Genomic DNA, 14,648 nt, shown 5'->3' on the forward strand with positions numbered 1-14,648 from the left:
GGAGGGGCGGGAGAGGGAAGCCGAGGTGGGTAGAGCGGTGACGCACGGTGTCAGCGCCCCCCGGCGGCTCGGAGGACTCCGGGGGGGATTAGGGGTGGGGGGATTTGAGGGGGCAATAGGGGAATGGCGGGGAAATGGGAGGCAATAGGGGCATGAAGGGAAAGGGGGGGAAGGAAGAGACTGGGGGGCAATAGGGGGCAAGGGGGACCTCCTGGGTCCCTCCCAATTTCATGGCTCCATCCCAAATTCCTGGGACCCTACCAGAACTCATGGGTCCTTGGGGCACTCCTGGGTCCCTCTCGAACTCCTGGGTCCCTTGGGGTACTCCTGGGTCCCTCTCCGAACTCCTGGGTCCGTGCCCGAACTCCTGGGTCCGTGCCCGAACTCCCGGTTCCCTTGGGGCACTCCTGGGTCCCTCCTGAACTCCTGGGTCCCTTGGAGCATTCCTGGGTCCGTGCCCGAACTCCTGGGTCCCCCCCGAACTCCTGGTTCCCTTGGGGCACTCCTGGGTCCCTCCTGAACTCCTGGATGGGGTGGGATGGGGGGCAATAGGGGAATGGGGGTGGGGGGCAAGGGGGGTTGAGGGGGCAAAAGGAGCGTGAGGGGCAATGGAGGGGATTAGGGGGGCAATGGGGGGGCAATAAAGCCATGACAGCAGCTGCGTGTCCCCCTCCCCACCCCATGTGTGTCCCCCCCCACAAAGCAGACACTGACACGGGTGGGGTGTCCCAGGGCTTTATTGGGGGGTAACAGGGGCACCCAGTCCCCCCCTGCACCCAGGGGGCGTCCCCGGGGTGCAGGGGACATGGGTGGTCATGGGGGGTCACACGTGGTCACGGACGGACACAGGAGAACACGGGTGGACGTGGGTCATCGTGGGGTGTTCCAGGTGGTCATGGATGGACATGGGTGGTCACGGGTGGACGTGGGTCATCATGGGTGGTCCTGGGTGGTCATGAATGGACACGGGTGGTCCTGGGTGGTCATGGAGGGACATGGGTTGACACAGAACATGGGAGGTCCTGGGTGGTCATGGATGGACACGGGTGGTCACAGGAGAACACGGGAGGTCCTGGGTGGTCATGGATGGACACGGGTGGTCCCAGGAGAACACGGGTGGTCCTGGGTGGTCATGGATGAACACGGGTGGTCACAGGAGAACACGGGTGGTCCTGGGTGGTCATGGATGGACACGGGTGGTCACAGGAGAACACGGGTGGTCCTGGGTGGTCATGGATGGACATGGGTGGTCCCAGGAGAACACGGGTGGTCCTGGGTGGTCATGGATGAACACGGGTGGTCCCAGGAGAACACGGGAGGTCCTGGGTGGTCATGGATGGACATGGGTGGTCCCAGGAGAACACGGGAGGTCCTGGGTGGTCACAGGAGAACACGGAAGGTCCTGGGTGGTCATGGATGGACACGGGTGGACACAGGAGAACACGGGAGGTCCTGGGTGGTCATGGATGGACATGGGTGGTCCCAGGAGAACACGGGAGGTCCTGGGTGGTCACAGGAGAACACGGGAGGTCCTGGGTGGTCATGGATGGACACGGGTGGTCACAGGAGAGCACGGGAGGTCCTGGTTGGTCATGGATGGACATGGGAGGTCCCAGGTGGACACAGGAGAACACGGGAGGTCCTGGGTGGTCATGGATGGACACGGGTGGTCACAGGAGAACACGGGAGGTCCTGGTTGGTCATGGATGGACATGGGAGGTCCCAGGTGGACACAGGAGAACATGGGAGGTCCTGGGTGGTCATGGGTGAACACGGGTGGTCCTGGGTGGTCATGGATGGACACGGGAGGTCCCAGGTGGACACAGGAGAACACGGGGGGTCCCAGGTGGTCCCCGTTGGTGACAGGAGGACACGGGTGGCCGTGGTGGCCGTTCAGGAGCTGCTGGTGGCCTCAGTCGGAGTCGCTGCTGGAGGAGGAGGAGGAGGAAGAGCCCTGGGGGGGGACAGGACGGCCATGAGCACCTGGGGGGCTGGGGTGACCCCCTTGTGTGTGTCCCCCCATGTGTGCCCCCCATGTGTGCCCCCCATGTGTCCCCCCCCGTCACCTTGTGCTTCTTCTGAGCCTTCTTCATCTTCTTCTTCAGCTTCTTCGCCGCCTTCTTGTCCAGCATGGGGGGGTACGGGGGGGGCACCCCTGGGTGGGGGGGCTGCAGTGGGGGGGCGCACCCTGGGGGGGGCCCCAAGGGAGCCCCTGGGGGGTAGGGGGGCTGCCCGGCCCCCCCCATTGTGTTTGGGGGGACCCCGGGCTGGGGGTACGTGGGCTGGGGGGGGTACACGGGGTTGGGGGGCGGCGGCTGGGGGGGGTACATGGGATTTGGGGGGTACACGGGGTTGGGGGGGGGCGGCTGCCCTGGATGGGGGGGAAAAGAGAAAATTGAGGAGGGGTCCCCAATCCCCTCAGCAGCCCCCCAACATTTTGGGGGTGTCCCCCCCACATTTACCTGCACTGGGGTCCCACATGGTGAGTGACAGATCCGGGACCTGGGGGGGACACATGGTGAGTGGGAACCCCCCAACACCCCTGGGGACCCCCCCAAATCTGTGGGGACCCCCCCAGCTGCCTCCGAGGGGCAACTGAGTCACTGGGGTCAATGGGGGTTTGGGGGGACAGGGGGGAATTTGGGGGTTGGGAGGGGACACTGGGGGTACGGGGGGGCTCAGGGTCACGGGGGGGTCAGGGCTGGGGGGGTCTGGGTGCTACGGGGGGGTCAGGGGATTTGGGGGTGCATGGGGGGGTCTGGGGGTGTGGAGGGGAGGTTGGGGGGTAAATGGGGGGGGTCAAGAAGAATTTGGGGGTGTAGAAGGGAACGGGGGGGTCGCGGGGGGGTGCAAGAGGGTCTGGGGGTGCAGGGGGGATCCCGGTGGGGGTGCAGGGGGGTCTGGGGGTGCGGGGGGGGTGAAGAAGGATCTGGGGGTGCAAGTGGGGTCCGGGGGGGGTGCAGGGGGGTGTGGGGGTGCAGAGGGCTCTGGGGGTGCAGGGGGGGTGCCGGGGGGGTTCAGGGGGGTCTGGGGGTGCGGGGGGGGTGAAGAAGGATCTGGGGGTGCAAGGGGGGTCCTGGGGGGGTGCAAGAAGGTCTGGGGGTGCAGGGGGGGATCCTGGTGGGGGTGCAGAGGGATCTGGGGGTGCAAGGTGGGTCCCGGGGGGGTGCTGGGGGCTCTGGGAGTGCAGGGAGGTCCCGGGGGGGGTGCTGGGGGCTCTGGGGGTGCAGGGAGGTCCCGGAGGGGGTGCTGGGGGCTCTGGGGGTGCAGGGAGGTCCCGGGGGGGGTGCTGGGGGCTCTGGGGGTGCAGGGAGGTCCCGGGGGGGGTGCTGGGGGCTCTGGGGGTGCAGGGAGGTCCCGGGGGGGTCCCTCTCCCACCTGCCGCCTCCTCTCCGACCGCGGCCCCGCCCGCAGGAAGCGGGGGAGGGGCCGGACGCCTGGGTCCTCCCCGGGGCGGGACAAAGTGTCCGTTTCGCGGGGGGGGGCGGGCGGGCGTGACACGGGGACAGCGATCCGGGACGCCTGGGTCCCTCGGAACGCCTGGGTCCCTCGGGACGCCTGGGTCCCTCCCACCTCCCCCCGTGCCGCAGTTTCCCCCGCACCCACCTCTCGCTCCGCTGCGGGGGGGGCGGCGGCCCGGACGCCGGGGTCCCCCGGGGGGGTGTCGGTCCCGGGGGGCGGCGGGGGGGGCCCCGCAGCCAAGCGCTGCAGCCGCTGCAGCGCCCGCTCGGCCGAGAGCCGCGCCTCGGGGTCCGGGTCCCAACAATCCTCCAGCAGCTCGGGCAGGGCCCCCCCGGGCTGAGCGACCCCCCCGGTCAGCGGGGGACACCCCGGGTCAGCCGGGACCCCCCCCCAGATCAGCAGGAAACCCCCCCCGGGTCAGTGGGGGACATCGGGACCACCCCCAAGTACAGACACCCCCCTAAGGCAGCGACTCCCCCCCCGAGCACAGACAGCACCCGCGGGCAGGGGGACCCCAAAACAGGGCCCCCCCCACCAGGCAGGGGCCCCCTGGACATGATGCACCCAAGAATGAACCCCAACATTGGGCAGGGGCACCCCTGGGTCCCCCCCAAACGCCCCTGGGTACCTGCACAGGGACCCCCTGGGCATGGACACCCTGTGCACCCCCAAACACCCCATGGATACCCAGACGGGACCCCCCCAGCCATGGGCACCCCCAGCACCCCAGGGACACCCCCGCAGGACCCCCCCAGCCATGAGTACTCTGGGGACACCCAAACAGGGACCCCCAACCCGTGTGCACCCCGGGGACATCCCCACAGGACCCCCCCGGCCATGAGTACCCTGGGGGCACCCAAATAGGGACCCCCAACCCACGTGCACCCCGTGCACCCCGGGGACACCCAAACATGAACCCCCAGTCCACATGCACCCTGTGCACCCCAGGGACACCCAAACATGAACCCCCAATCCACGTGCACCCTGTGCACCCCGGGGACACCCAAACAGGGACCCCCAACCCGTGTGCACCCCGGGGACATCCCCACAGGACCCCCCCCGGCCATGAGCACCCTGGGGACACCCAAACGTGAACCCCCAATCCACGTGCACCCTGTGCACCCCGGGGACACCCAAACAGGGACCCCCAGTCCATGTGCACCCTGTGCACCCCAGGGACACCCAAACAGGGACCCCCAGTCCGTGTGCACCCTGTGCACCCCAGGGACACCCAAACAGGGACCCCCAGTCCGTGTGCACCCTGTGCACCCCGGGGACACCCAGACAGGGACCCCCCCAGCCATGAGTACCCTGGGGACACCCAAACAGGGACCCCCAGTCCATGTGCACCCTGTGCACCCCAGGGACACCCAAACAGGGACCCCCCCAGCCATGAGTACCCTGGGGACACCCAAACAGGGACCCCCAACCCACGTGCACCCTGTGCACCCCAAGGACACCCCCAGGACCCCACGCCCGCGGGTGCTCACTGACCGGGGGGCCGCGGTGCCAGGCGGGGGGGATGAGCGGCCGCCGTCCCTCGTCCACGGCCAAGCGCCGCAGCTCCGCGCCCGTGGGGCTGGGACCCAGCTCGGCCTCGTACGCCAGGCGGAACGCGGGCACGGGGGCTCCTGGGGGGCACGGCCGGGGCTCAGCGGGCGGCCGGGGGATGGGGGTCCCGGGGTGTGTGGGGGGCACCCATGGGTGCTCACCGGGGCTGAGCGCCTGGCAGCGCGACAGGATCTCCCAGAGCAGCAGCGCCAGGGCGTAGACGTCGGCTTGGAGCAGCGCGCGGCCCCACCAGCGCAGGTCCAGGCTCTCATCCAGGATCTCGGGCGCCAGGTAGCGCTGGGTGCCCGCCTGAGCACCACGGGGTGGGGGGCACGGGGGGCACAGGGATGGGGTCAGGGCACGGGGGCTTGTGCAGGGACCACGCAGGCATGGGCACCAGGGCTAAGGGTTGCGCCAGGGCTGCGTGTGCATGTGCACGAGGGTTGAGGGGTGCACCAGGGTCGTGTGTGCGTGTGCACGAGGGTTGAGGGGTGCACGAGGGTTGAGGGGTGCACTAGGGCTGCATGTGCATGTGCACAAGGGTTGAGGGGTGCACCAGGGTCATGTGTGCATGTGCACGAGGGTTGAGGGGTGCACGAGGGCTAAGGGTTGCACCAGGATTATGTGTGCACATGTATGAGGGTTAAGGGTTGCACTAGGGCTGTGTGCACATGTGCACGAGGGTTAAGGGTTGCACGAGGGTCACGTGTGCACGTGCACAAGGACTAAGGGTTGCACCAGGGTTATGTGTGCACATGCACGAGGGTTAAGGGCTGCACTAGGCCTGCGTGCACACGTGCACGAGGGTTAAGGGCTGCACAAGCGTCGTGCGTGCACGCGCACAAGGGTACAGCTTGTACCAAGGGCACACGTGTATGTGCAACGCGGCGAGGCTTGCACCGGGGCCGTGTGCACACGCACGAGGATAAGGTTTGCACCAGGGCTGTGCACGCGTGTGCACCAGGGTGAGCCTTGCACCAGGGCTGTGCACACGTGTGCATCAGCGTGAGCCTTGCACCAGGGCTGTGCACGCACGTGCACCAGGGTGAGCCTTGCACCAGGGCTGTGCACACGTGTGCACCAGGGTGAGCCTTGCACCAGGGCTGTGCACACGTGTGCATCAGCGTGAGCCTTGCACCAGGGCTGTGCACACGTGTGCATCAGCGTGAGCCTTGCACCAGGGCTGTGCACGCATGTGCACCAGGGTGAGCCTTGCACCAGGGCTGTGCTTGCACATGGATGAACGCTCAGCTTGCACCAGGGCTGCCCTTGCATCTGCACCCGCTGCCAGCAGCGCCGTCCCCATCCCCTTCTCCATCCCCATCCTCGTCCCCCTCTTTGTCCCTCTCCCTGTCCCCCTATCCCCAGTCCCTTCTCCATCCCCATCCTCGTCCCCCTCTCTGTCCCTTTCCCTGTCCCCCTGTCCCCAGCACCATCCCCATCCCCTTCTCCATCCCCCTCTCTGTCCCCCTCCCTGTCCCCGTCCCCATCCCGTCCCCACACCTTGCGGATGGGCACGGCGTGGCGGGCGCCGGTGCCACTCTGGGCGCGCGGTGGCAGCGCCAGCGCCAGCCCGAAGTCCCCGATGGCGCAGGTCCCGTCCTCCCGCACCAGCACGTTCTGGCTGCTCAGGTCCCGGTGCACCACGCTGGGCTTGTAGAGGCCTGGGGGACACGGTGACGCGTGGGGACACGCGGGGACAGCCCGCGGAGGCCGGGGGCGCGCGGGGCACTCACCGTCGCGCCATTGCTCCTGGTGCAGGAAGGCCAGCCCGCGCGCCAGGGACAGCGCCAGGCGCACGCTGGTGGCCCACGTCCCCACGTGCTGGCCCAGGAAGTGGCGCAGGGAGCCCTGGGGACACGGGGACACGCGTGGGGACACGGGGCGGCCCCTCTGTCCCCCCCCAGCTCACAGGGCGCAGGCACCTCGGCAGCCCCGGCACACGCGCGTGCAAGAGGAGCAGCCCCAGCACACGCGTGTGCACCCTGAGCACCCCATGCACACCCCAAGCGCCCCGTGCACACCTGTGTGCACCCCGATACCCCATGCTCACCCAGCACCCATTCATCTCTATATGAACCCTTAGCACCTTATGCACACCCATGCACACCCCCAGCACCCCGTGCACACCCATGTGCACCCTTAGCACCCCATGCACACCCATGTGCACCCCATGCACCCATGTGCACCCTTAGCACCCCATGCACACCCATGTGCACCCTCGGCACCTTATGCACACCCATGCACCCCCAGCACACCTAGCACCCCATGTACACCCTTAGCACCCCATGCATCCCCATGTGCACCCTTAGCACCCCATGTACACCCTGAGCACCCCATGCACACCCATGTGCACCCCATGCACCCATGTGCACCCTTAGCACCCCATGCACACCCATGTGCACCCTTAGCACCCATGTGCACCCTTAACACCCCATGCACACCCATGTGCACCCTTAGCACCCATGTGCACCCTCAGCACCCCGTGCACACCCATGCGTACCCTTAGCACCCATGTGCACCCATGTGCACCCTCAGCACCCCGTGCACACCCATGTGCACCCTTAGCACCCATGTGCACCCATGTGCACCCTCAGCACCCCGTGCACACCCATGTGCACCCCATGCACCCATGTGCACCCTTAGCACCCCGTGCACACCCATGTGCACCCCTAGCACCCGCCCCCCGTGTCTCTCACCCCCGGGCAGAGCTGCAGCACCAGCAGCCCCCCCCTCGCGCGGGGCCCGGCCGCCCGTGTCCCCAGCAGCCGGGTGACATTGTCGTGCTCCATGAGCGGCAGCGCCAGCACCGCCCGCTCGGCCGCGAAGCGCCCGGCGCCCCCCGCCGCGAACGCCTTGATGGCCACGGGCCGCTGGTGCAGGGTGCCCCGCCACACGGCCGAGAAGCGGCCCCTCTGCAGCACCTGCGGGCGGCACCGTGGGTGGCACCGGGACACGGCGGGGACACCGCGGGGACACCGCCCCGGGCACCAATGGGTGGCACCGGGACACGGCGGGGACACCGCGGGGACACCGCCCCGGTAACCCATGGGTGGCACCGGGACACGGCGGGGACACCGCGGGGACACCGCGGGGACACCGCCCCGGGCACCAATGGGTGGCACCGGGACACGGCGGGGACACCGTGGGGACACCACGGGGACACCGCCCCGGGCATCCATGGGTGGCACCGGGACACCGCGGGGACACCGCCTCGGGCACCCATGGGTGGCACCGGGACACGGCGGGGACACCGCGGGGACACCGCCCCGGGCACCCATGGGTGGCACCGGGACACGGCGGGGACACCGCGGGGACACCGCCCCGGGCACCCATGGGTGGCACCGGGACACGGCGGGGACACCGCGGGGACACCGCCCCGGGCACCCATGGGTGGCACCGGGACACCGCGGGGACACCGCGGGGACACCGCCCCGGGCATCCATGGGTGGCACCGGGGAGACCGCGGGGAGACCGCCTCGGGCACCCAGGGGTGGCACCGGGACACCGTGGGGACACCGCGAGGCGGGGGGCAGACCCGGGGATACAGCCTCGGCACCCAGGGGTGGCACAGGGGACACCGCGGGGAGGGGGGACAGACCCAGGGACACTGCCCCGGGCACCCAGGGGTGGCCCCAGTCCCCCCGCACCCGGGGATCCAGCCCTGGGCACCTATGGGTGGCACTGGGGACACCGCGGGATGGGCACAGACTCAGGGATGCAGCCCCGAGCACCCATGGGTGTCCCCAGTCCCCCCGCACCCGGGGATCCCCATCTCCATGGGTGACCCCATCCCAGACACCCCCACACCCGGGGATCCAGCCCTGGGCACCCATGGGGGACACCACGGGGACACTGCTGGGGGGGGGGACAGACCCAGGGACCCACAGGTGACACCAGACACCCCCAGACCCGGGGGTACCATCCCCAGGGACCCATGGGTGATCCCATCCCAGACACCCCCATGTCCAGGAGTCCCCAGGCACCCATGGGTGACCCCACCCCACGCACCCACGGGTGACATACAGGGGATACCCCGGGTGTCACCTCTGGTGGGGGCCCAGCCCCAGGGACAGGGGGTTCCCAGCACCCATGGGTGTCCCCAGCCCCAGGGTCCCCCAAACCCAACAGCCCCCCCAGCACCCCCAGCCCTGTGCCCACCCTGATCCACTGCCCCCCATGGGTGCCCCCAGCGGGTGCCCCCCCCGGCTCCCATGGGCGCCCCCACCTGCAGGAAGCGCAGCGCAGGCAGCTCCGGGCTGGGGGGCCCCGGGGGGGCCCTGAGCCGCGCCCCCCGCCGCGGGAGCCGCCCCGGGTGGGTCCTTGCCCGTCGCAGCCCTGGAACGGGGACACGGGTGACACGGGGACACCAGGGACCCCCAGTACCCCCCGCCTGGGGGACACTGGGTGACACAGCACCGGGGACCCCCCCACACCCAGGAGACCCCCACCCTGGGGACACCAGGGATGTGGCATTGGGGGACCCCCACACCCAAGGACATGGAGGAGACGCAGGGCAGCGGGTGGCCCGTGTCCCCCCCCGTGTCCTCCCCTGTCATTCCATGTCCCCCAGTGTCCCCCCATGTCCTCCTGTGTCCCCCCATGTCCCACCCGTGTCCTCCTGTGTCCCCCCATGTCCTCCTGTGTCCCCCCAGTGTCCCCCTGTGTCCCCCCCAGTGTCCCCCTCGTGTCTCTCCCGTGTCCCCCTGTGTCCTCCCGTGTCCCCCGATGTCCCCCCTGTGTCCCCTCCATGTCCCCCGTGTCCCCCCACGGTGTCCGTACCCAGGACGGCCCCACAGGTGAGGATGAGGAGGATGAGGGGGGGCCCGGCCCCCCACAGCCACAGGGTCCCCACGGGTCCCACGCGACCGGGCGCTGGGGACAGAGGTCATGGTGACACGGGGCCCCCACACCCGCCGGGGACCCAGGCGTCCGGGGTGGGGTGGCGTGGGGTGCCCCCCTTCTCTTGGGGACCCCTGAAGGTCTCAGCATCCCTGATATATCCCCCCATATGGCCCCAGCCCCCCCATGTGTCCCTGGGTCCCCAATGTGTCCCTGGGTCCCCAATGTGTCCCCAGCCTCCCCATATGTCCCAAGTCCACCCCCAAGTGCCCCCAGGTCCCCAATGTGTCCCCAACCCCCTCCATGTGTCCCCGGGTCCCCAATGTGTCCCTGGGTCCCCCATGTGTCCCCAGGTCCCCCCATATGTCCCAAGTCCACCCCCAAGTGCCCCCAGGTCCCCCCATGTGTCCCCAGGTCCTCAATGTGTCCCCAACCCCCTCCATGTGTCCCCGGGTCCCCAATGTGTCCCCAGGTCCCCTCCATGTGTCCCCAACCTCCCCCATGTGTCCCCGGGTCCCCCATGTGTCCCCGGGTCCCCCATGTGTCTCTGGGTCCCCCATGTGTCCCCAGGTCTCCCCATATGTCCCAAGTCCACCCCCAAGTGTCCCCAGGTCCCCTCACCTGTCCCCAGGTCCCCAATGTGTCCCCAACCCCCTCCATGTGTCCCCAGTTTCCCCCTTGTCCTCCCAGTGTGTCCCCCCCCGTCCCCCCCGCCCCCCCAGTCCCCCCCGTACCGGGGCCGTGCTGGGGCCCCCCCGGCGCCAGGGGGGCCCCGGTGCCGTTGCCGTTGCAGAGGTGACCGCGGCACAGGCAGACGAGGACGCTGCCCCCGGGGGGGCCCGCGGGGCTGGGGGTGCAGGTGGCAGCGGGACAGGCGGCCCCCCCGCCCCCCCAGCAGCCTGGGGACAGCGGCAGCGTCACCGGGACCCCCCCAGGGACAAAACAGGGGACCCGCCGGGGTCCCCCCCCACCCCCGGCCCCATGACCCCCCCGGCCGGGCCCCCCAGCCCGTTCCCCCCCACCCCCCCCCGCACGCCGCTGGAGCCGCTTCTCAAGGCCAAGGTCAAGAGCAGCGGCCGGGAGGAGCCCCAGGTGGCCGGGAACCCCCCCGCGCCGAACCCCCCCGGCAAAGGCGGGATCGGGCCCCTTCTGCCCACATTTACCCCCCCCGGGCAGGATCGGGCCCCTACCCAGGGCAGGATCGGGCCCCTTCTGCCCACATTTAACCCCCCCCGGGCAGGATCGGGCCCCTTCTGCCCACATTTAACCCCCCCCAGGCCAGGATCGGGCCCTTACCCAGGGCAGGATCGGGCCCCTTCTTCCCCTTCTCAGAAACCCCCCCATTGTCAGGACAAATTCCCCCCCCTCCAGGGGACAAAATCACCCCCCCCCATGTCAGGAGACCCCCCCCCCCCCTCCTCGCCAGGATCAGGCCCTGTTCAGACCCCCTTCCCCAGGACAAAATCTGCCCCCTTCTACCCCCATGTGCCCCCCCCAGGACAGAATCAGGCCCCTTCTGCCCCCATTCAGCCCCCTCAAGGCCAGGACATGCGCCCCCCCCAGGGACAAAATCAGCCCCCCCCAAGCCAGGATCGGGTCCCTTCTCCCCCTATTCACCCCCCCCCCGGACAGAATCAGGCCCCTTCTACCCCCATTTCCCCCCACCAGGGTCAGAATGAGCCCCCCCCCGTTCCAGAATCAGCCCCTGTTCACACCCCCCCAGGGCAAAATCTGCCCCCTTCTCCCCCTATTCCCGCCCCCCAGGACAGAATCAGGCCCCATTCAGCCCCCCCAAGATGGAACTGAAGCCCCCCCAGGATCAGGCCCCTTCTGCCCCCCCCCCCAATTTTGTGCCCCCCCCAGGGGTCTCACCCTGCACCAGCACCCGGCTCTGGTTCCAGATCCCAATGCAGCACTGGCCGGGGGGGCAGCGAACGGTCCCAGCTTGGGGGGCCCCCCCCGCACCCCCCAACCCCCCCCGGACACTGGGGTCCTTGTACGAGACGCAGCTCAGGTTGTGGGGGCCTGGGGGGGGGGGGCACACGGTGGTGACCACGCCTGGACCCCCCCCAAAATCAATCCCATCCCCAAAGAACAAAATCCCACCCTACACAAATCATTCTACCCCCAAAAAATAATTCTACCCCCCCAAAATAATTCTACCCCCCCCAAAATAATTCTACCCCCCCAAAAGATTCCTACACCCCCCAAAAAAATTTCCTACCCCCCCCAATTTCCTAACTCCCCCCCCAAATTTTCACCCCTCTAAGAACAAATCTCCCACCCCAAAGCCAATTCTGCCCGGTAACAAAAGTTCTACCCCCCCCCCCAAAATAATGAACCACCCCAAAAAATTAACGCTACCCCCCCAAAAAATTAATTCGACCCCCCCCAATAATTCTACCCCCCCAAAAGTAATTTTACCCCCCCCCCCAAGGATGTAACAGCCCCCAAAATGTGCCCCCCCCCCCCCCCAACGCACCTGGCAGCCCCATGGGTGCCCCTGCAGGATGCGAGTGAGGAGGAGGAGGAGGAGGAGGAGGAGGAAGGAGCTGCCCCCGCAAGGGGAGGAGAACGAGCGGGGGGGGCAGGGTGGGCACCACCCCCCCCGAGTCACCCCCCCCGCACCAACACCCCCCCCCCAAACACCCCCCGCACCAACACCCCCCCCCCCCGAAACAACGGCCGCATCCCCATGGTGCCCCTGCCTCAGTTTCCCCACTCGGCCGGGGGTCCCCCCCCAATGTCCCCCCCTCAATGTCCCCCCCCCATGTGTCCCCAGGTCCCACAGGTGAGGAGCAGGAGGACAAGGGGGGGCCCACCCCCCCACACCCACAGGGTCCCCGTGGGTCCCACGCGGTGACACGGGGCCCCCACACCTGGAGGGGACCCAGGCGTCCGGGGTGGGGTGGCCCCACTACTCTTGGGGACCCCTGAAGGCCTCGGTGTCCCCTCAGGTCCCCCCCATGTATCCCAAGTCCACCCCCAAGTGTCCCCTGGCTCTCCCATGTGTCCCCAATCTCTCAATGTGTCCCCAGGTCCCCCCCATGTGTCCACAGTCCCCAATGTGCCCCCAGCCCCCCATGTGTCCCTGGGTCCCCTCAATGTGTCCCCAGGTCCTCAATGTGTCCCCAGGTCCCCAATGTGCCCCCAGCCCCCCCATGTGTCCCTGGGTCCCCTCAATGTGTCCCCAGGTCCCCAATGTGTCCCCAAGTCCCCTCAATGTGTCCCCAGGTCCCCAATGTGCCCCCAGCCCCCCCATGTGTCTACAGCCCCTCATGTGTCCCCAGTCTCCCCATATGTCCCCAGTCCCCAAAATGTGTCCCCAGTCCCCAAAATGTGTCCCCAGGTCCCCAATGTGCCCCCAGCCCCCCCATGTGTCCCTGGGTCCCCTCAGTGTGTCCCCAGGTCCTCAACGTGTCCCTGGGTCCCTCCATGTGTCCCCAGCCCCCAAAATATGTCCCCAGGTCTCCCCATGTGTCCCAAGCCCACCCCAAGTGTCCCCAGCCTCCCCAAAGTGTTCCTGGGTCCCCAATGTGTCCCCACTCCCCCATGTGTCCCCAGCCCCCAAAATGTGTCCTCAGACCCCCATGTGTCCCCAGGTCCCTCCATGTGTCCTCAGTCCCCCCCATATGGTCCACAGTCCCCAAAATGTGTCCCCAGGTCCCCCAAGTGTCCCTGGGTCCCCTCAATGTGTCCCCATGTGTCCCTGGGTGTCCCCATGTGTCCACAGCCCCCCCATGTGTCTCTGGGTCCCCAATGTGTCCCCAGCCCCCCAAAATGTGTCCCTGGGTCCCCCCATGTGTCCCCAGCCCCAAAATTGTGTCCCCAGCCCCCAAAATGTGTCCCCAGCCCCCAAAATGTGTCCCCAGGTCCCCCATGTGTGTCCAGGTCCCCCCAAGTGGCCCCAGGTCCCCCCATCTGTCCCCAAATTGTGTCCCCAGGTACCCCCATGTGTTTACAGTCCCCCTATGTGTCCCCAGTCCCCAAAATGTGTCCCCAGACCCCAATGTGTCCCCAGGCCCCCCATGTGTCCCCAGGTCCCCAATGTGTCCCTGGGTCCCCCCATGTGTCTACAGCCCCCCCATGTGTCCCCAATGTATCCCCAGGACCCCCACGTGTCCCCAGTCCCCAAATTGTGTCCCCAGCGCCCCAATGTGTCCCCAGGCCCCTCATGTGTCCCCAGGTCCCAAACTGTGTCCCCCATATGTCTACAGTCCCCAAATTGTGTCCCCAGGCCCATAACGTGTCCCCATGTCCCCAGTGTGTTGCCAGGACCCCCATGTGTCCCCAGACCCCAATGTGTCCCCAGCCCCCAAACTGTGTCCCCAGGTCCCCCTTGTGTCCCCCATATGTCTACAGTCCCCAAATTGTGTTGCCAGGACCCCCAGGTGTCCCCAGACCCCAATGTGTCCCCAGACCCATGACGTGTCCCCATGTCCCCAATGTGTTGCCAGGACCCCCATGTGTCCCCAGACCCCAATGTGTCCCCAGACCCATGACGTGTCCCCATGTCCCCAATGTGTTGCCAGGACCCCCATGTGTCCCCAGACCATAACGTGTCCCCATGTCCCCCAATGTGTCCCCAGACCCCAACCTGTCCCTGGGTCCCCCAATGCGTCCCCAGGCCCATAACGTGTCCCAATGTCCCCAATGTGTTGCCAGGACCCCCATGTGTCCCCAGACCCCGATGTGTCCCCAGGACCCCCCTGTGTCTCCAGACCCCAACGTGTCCCTGGGTCCCCCGATGTGTCCCCAGACCCCAACGTGTGTCCCCCCCCCCAAATTTCCCC

At 68.3% G+C, this 14,648-nt stretch overlaps 1 protein-coding gene across 5 annotated transcripts; it reads right to left on the minus strand.

Moving 5' to 3' along the window:
• Window positions 1-719: 719 nt before the first annotated feature.
• Window positions 720-12,417, minus strand: AMHR2 (anti-Mullerian hormone receptor type 2). Of its 5 annotated transcripts, XM_071799986.1 has the most exons (14): window positions 12,338-12,417; window positions 11,728-11,880; window positions 10,590-10,754; window positions 9,796-9,888; window positions 9,242-9,351; window positions 7,713-7,937; window positions 6,750-6,864; window positions 6,517-6,677; window positions 5,175-5,322; window positions 4,957-5,093; window positions 3,607-3,798; window positions 2,463-2,502; window positions 2,067-2,371; window positions 720-1,954 (listed from the first exon to the last, which is right to left on the minus strand). In XM_071799986.1, the coding sequence occupies exons 1-14, from the start codon at window positions 12,348-12,350 to the stop codon at window positions 1,913-1,915; spliced, it is 1,899 nt and encodes a 632-aa protein (XP_071656087.1). In that variant the 5' UTR covers window positions 12,351-12,417; the 3' UTR covers window positions 720-1,912. The 5 variants fall into 5 exon arrangements, with proteins under 5 accessions (XP_071656087.1, XP_071656089.1, XP_071656091.1 ...); XM_071799988.1 differs by lacking the exon at window positions 9,796-9,888; XM_071799990.1 differs by lacking the exon at window positions 3,607-3,798.
• Window positions 12,418-14,648: the final 2,231 nt, after the last annotated feature.

This window comes from Patagioenas fasciata, chromosome 28, assembly GCF_037038585.1.
Source record: "Patagioenas fasciata isolate bPatFas1 chromosome 28, bPatFas1.hap1, whole genome shotgun sequence".
In the NCBI taxonomy this organism is placed as follows: Eukaryota; Metazoa; Chordata; class Aves; order Columbiformes; family Columbidae; genus Patagioenas; species Patagioenas fasciata.

Coding starts and splice junctions, on each gene's coding strand:
- AMHR2 (XM_071799986.1), bottom strand. Junction 6,865..7,712: donor TGCTGCAGCTCTGCCCGGGG/GTGAGAGACACG, acceptor CCGTGTCCCCAG/GGCTCCCTGCGCCACTTCCT. Junction 3,799..4,956: donor CCTGGCACCGCGGCCCCCCG/GTCAGTGAGCAC, acceptor GGGGTCGCTCAG/CCCGGGGGGGCCCTGCCCGA.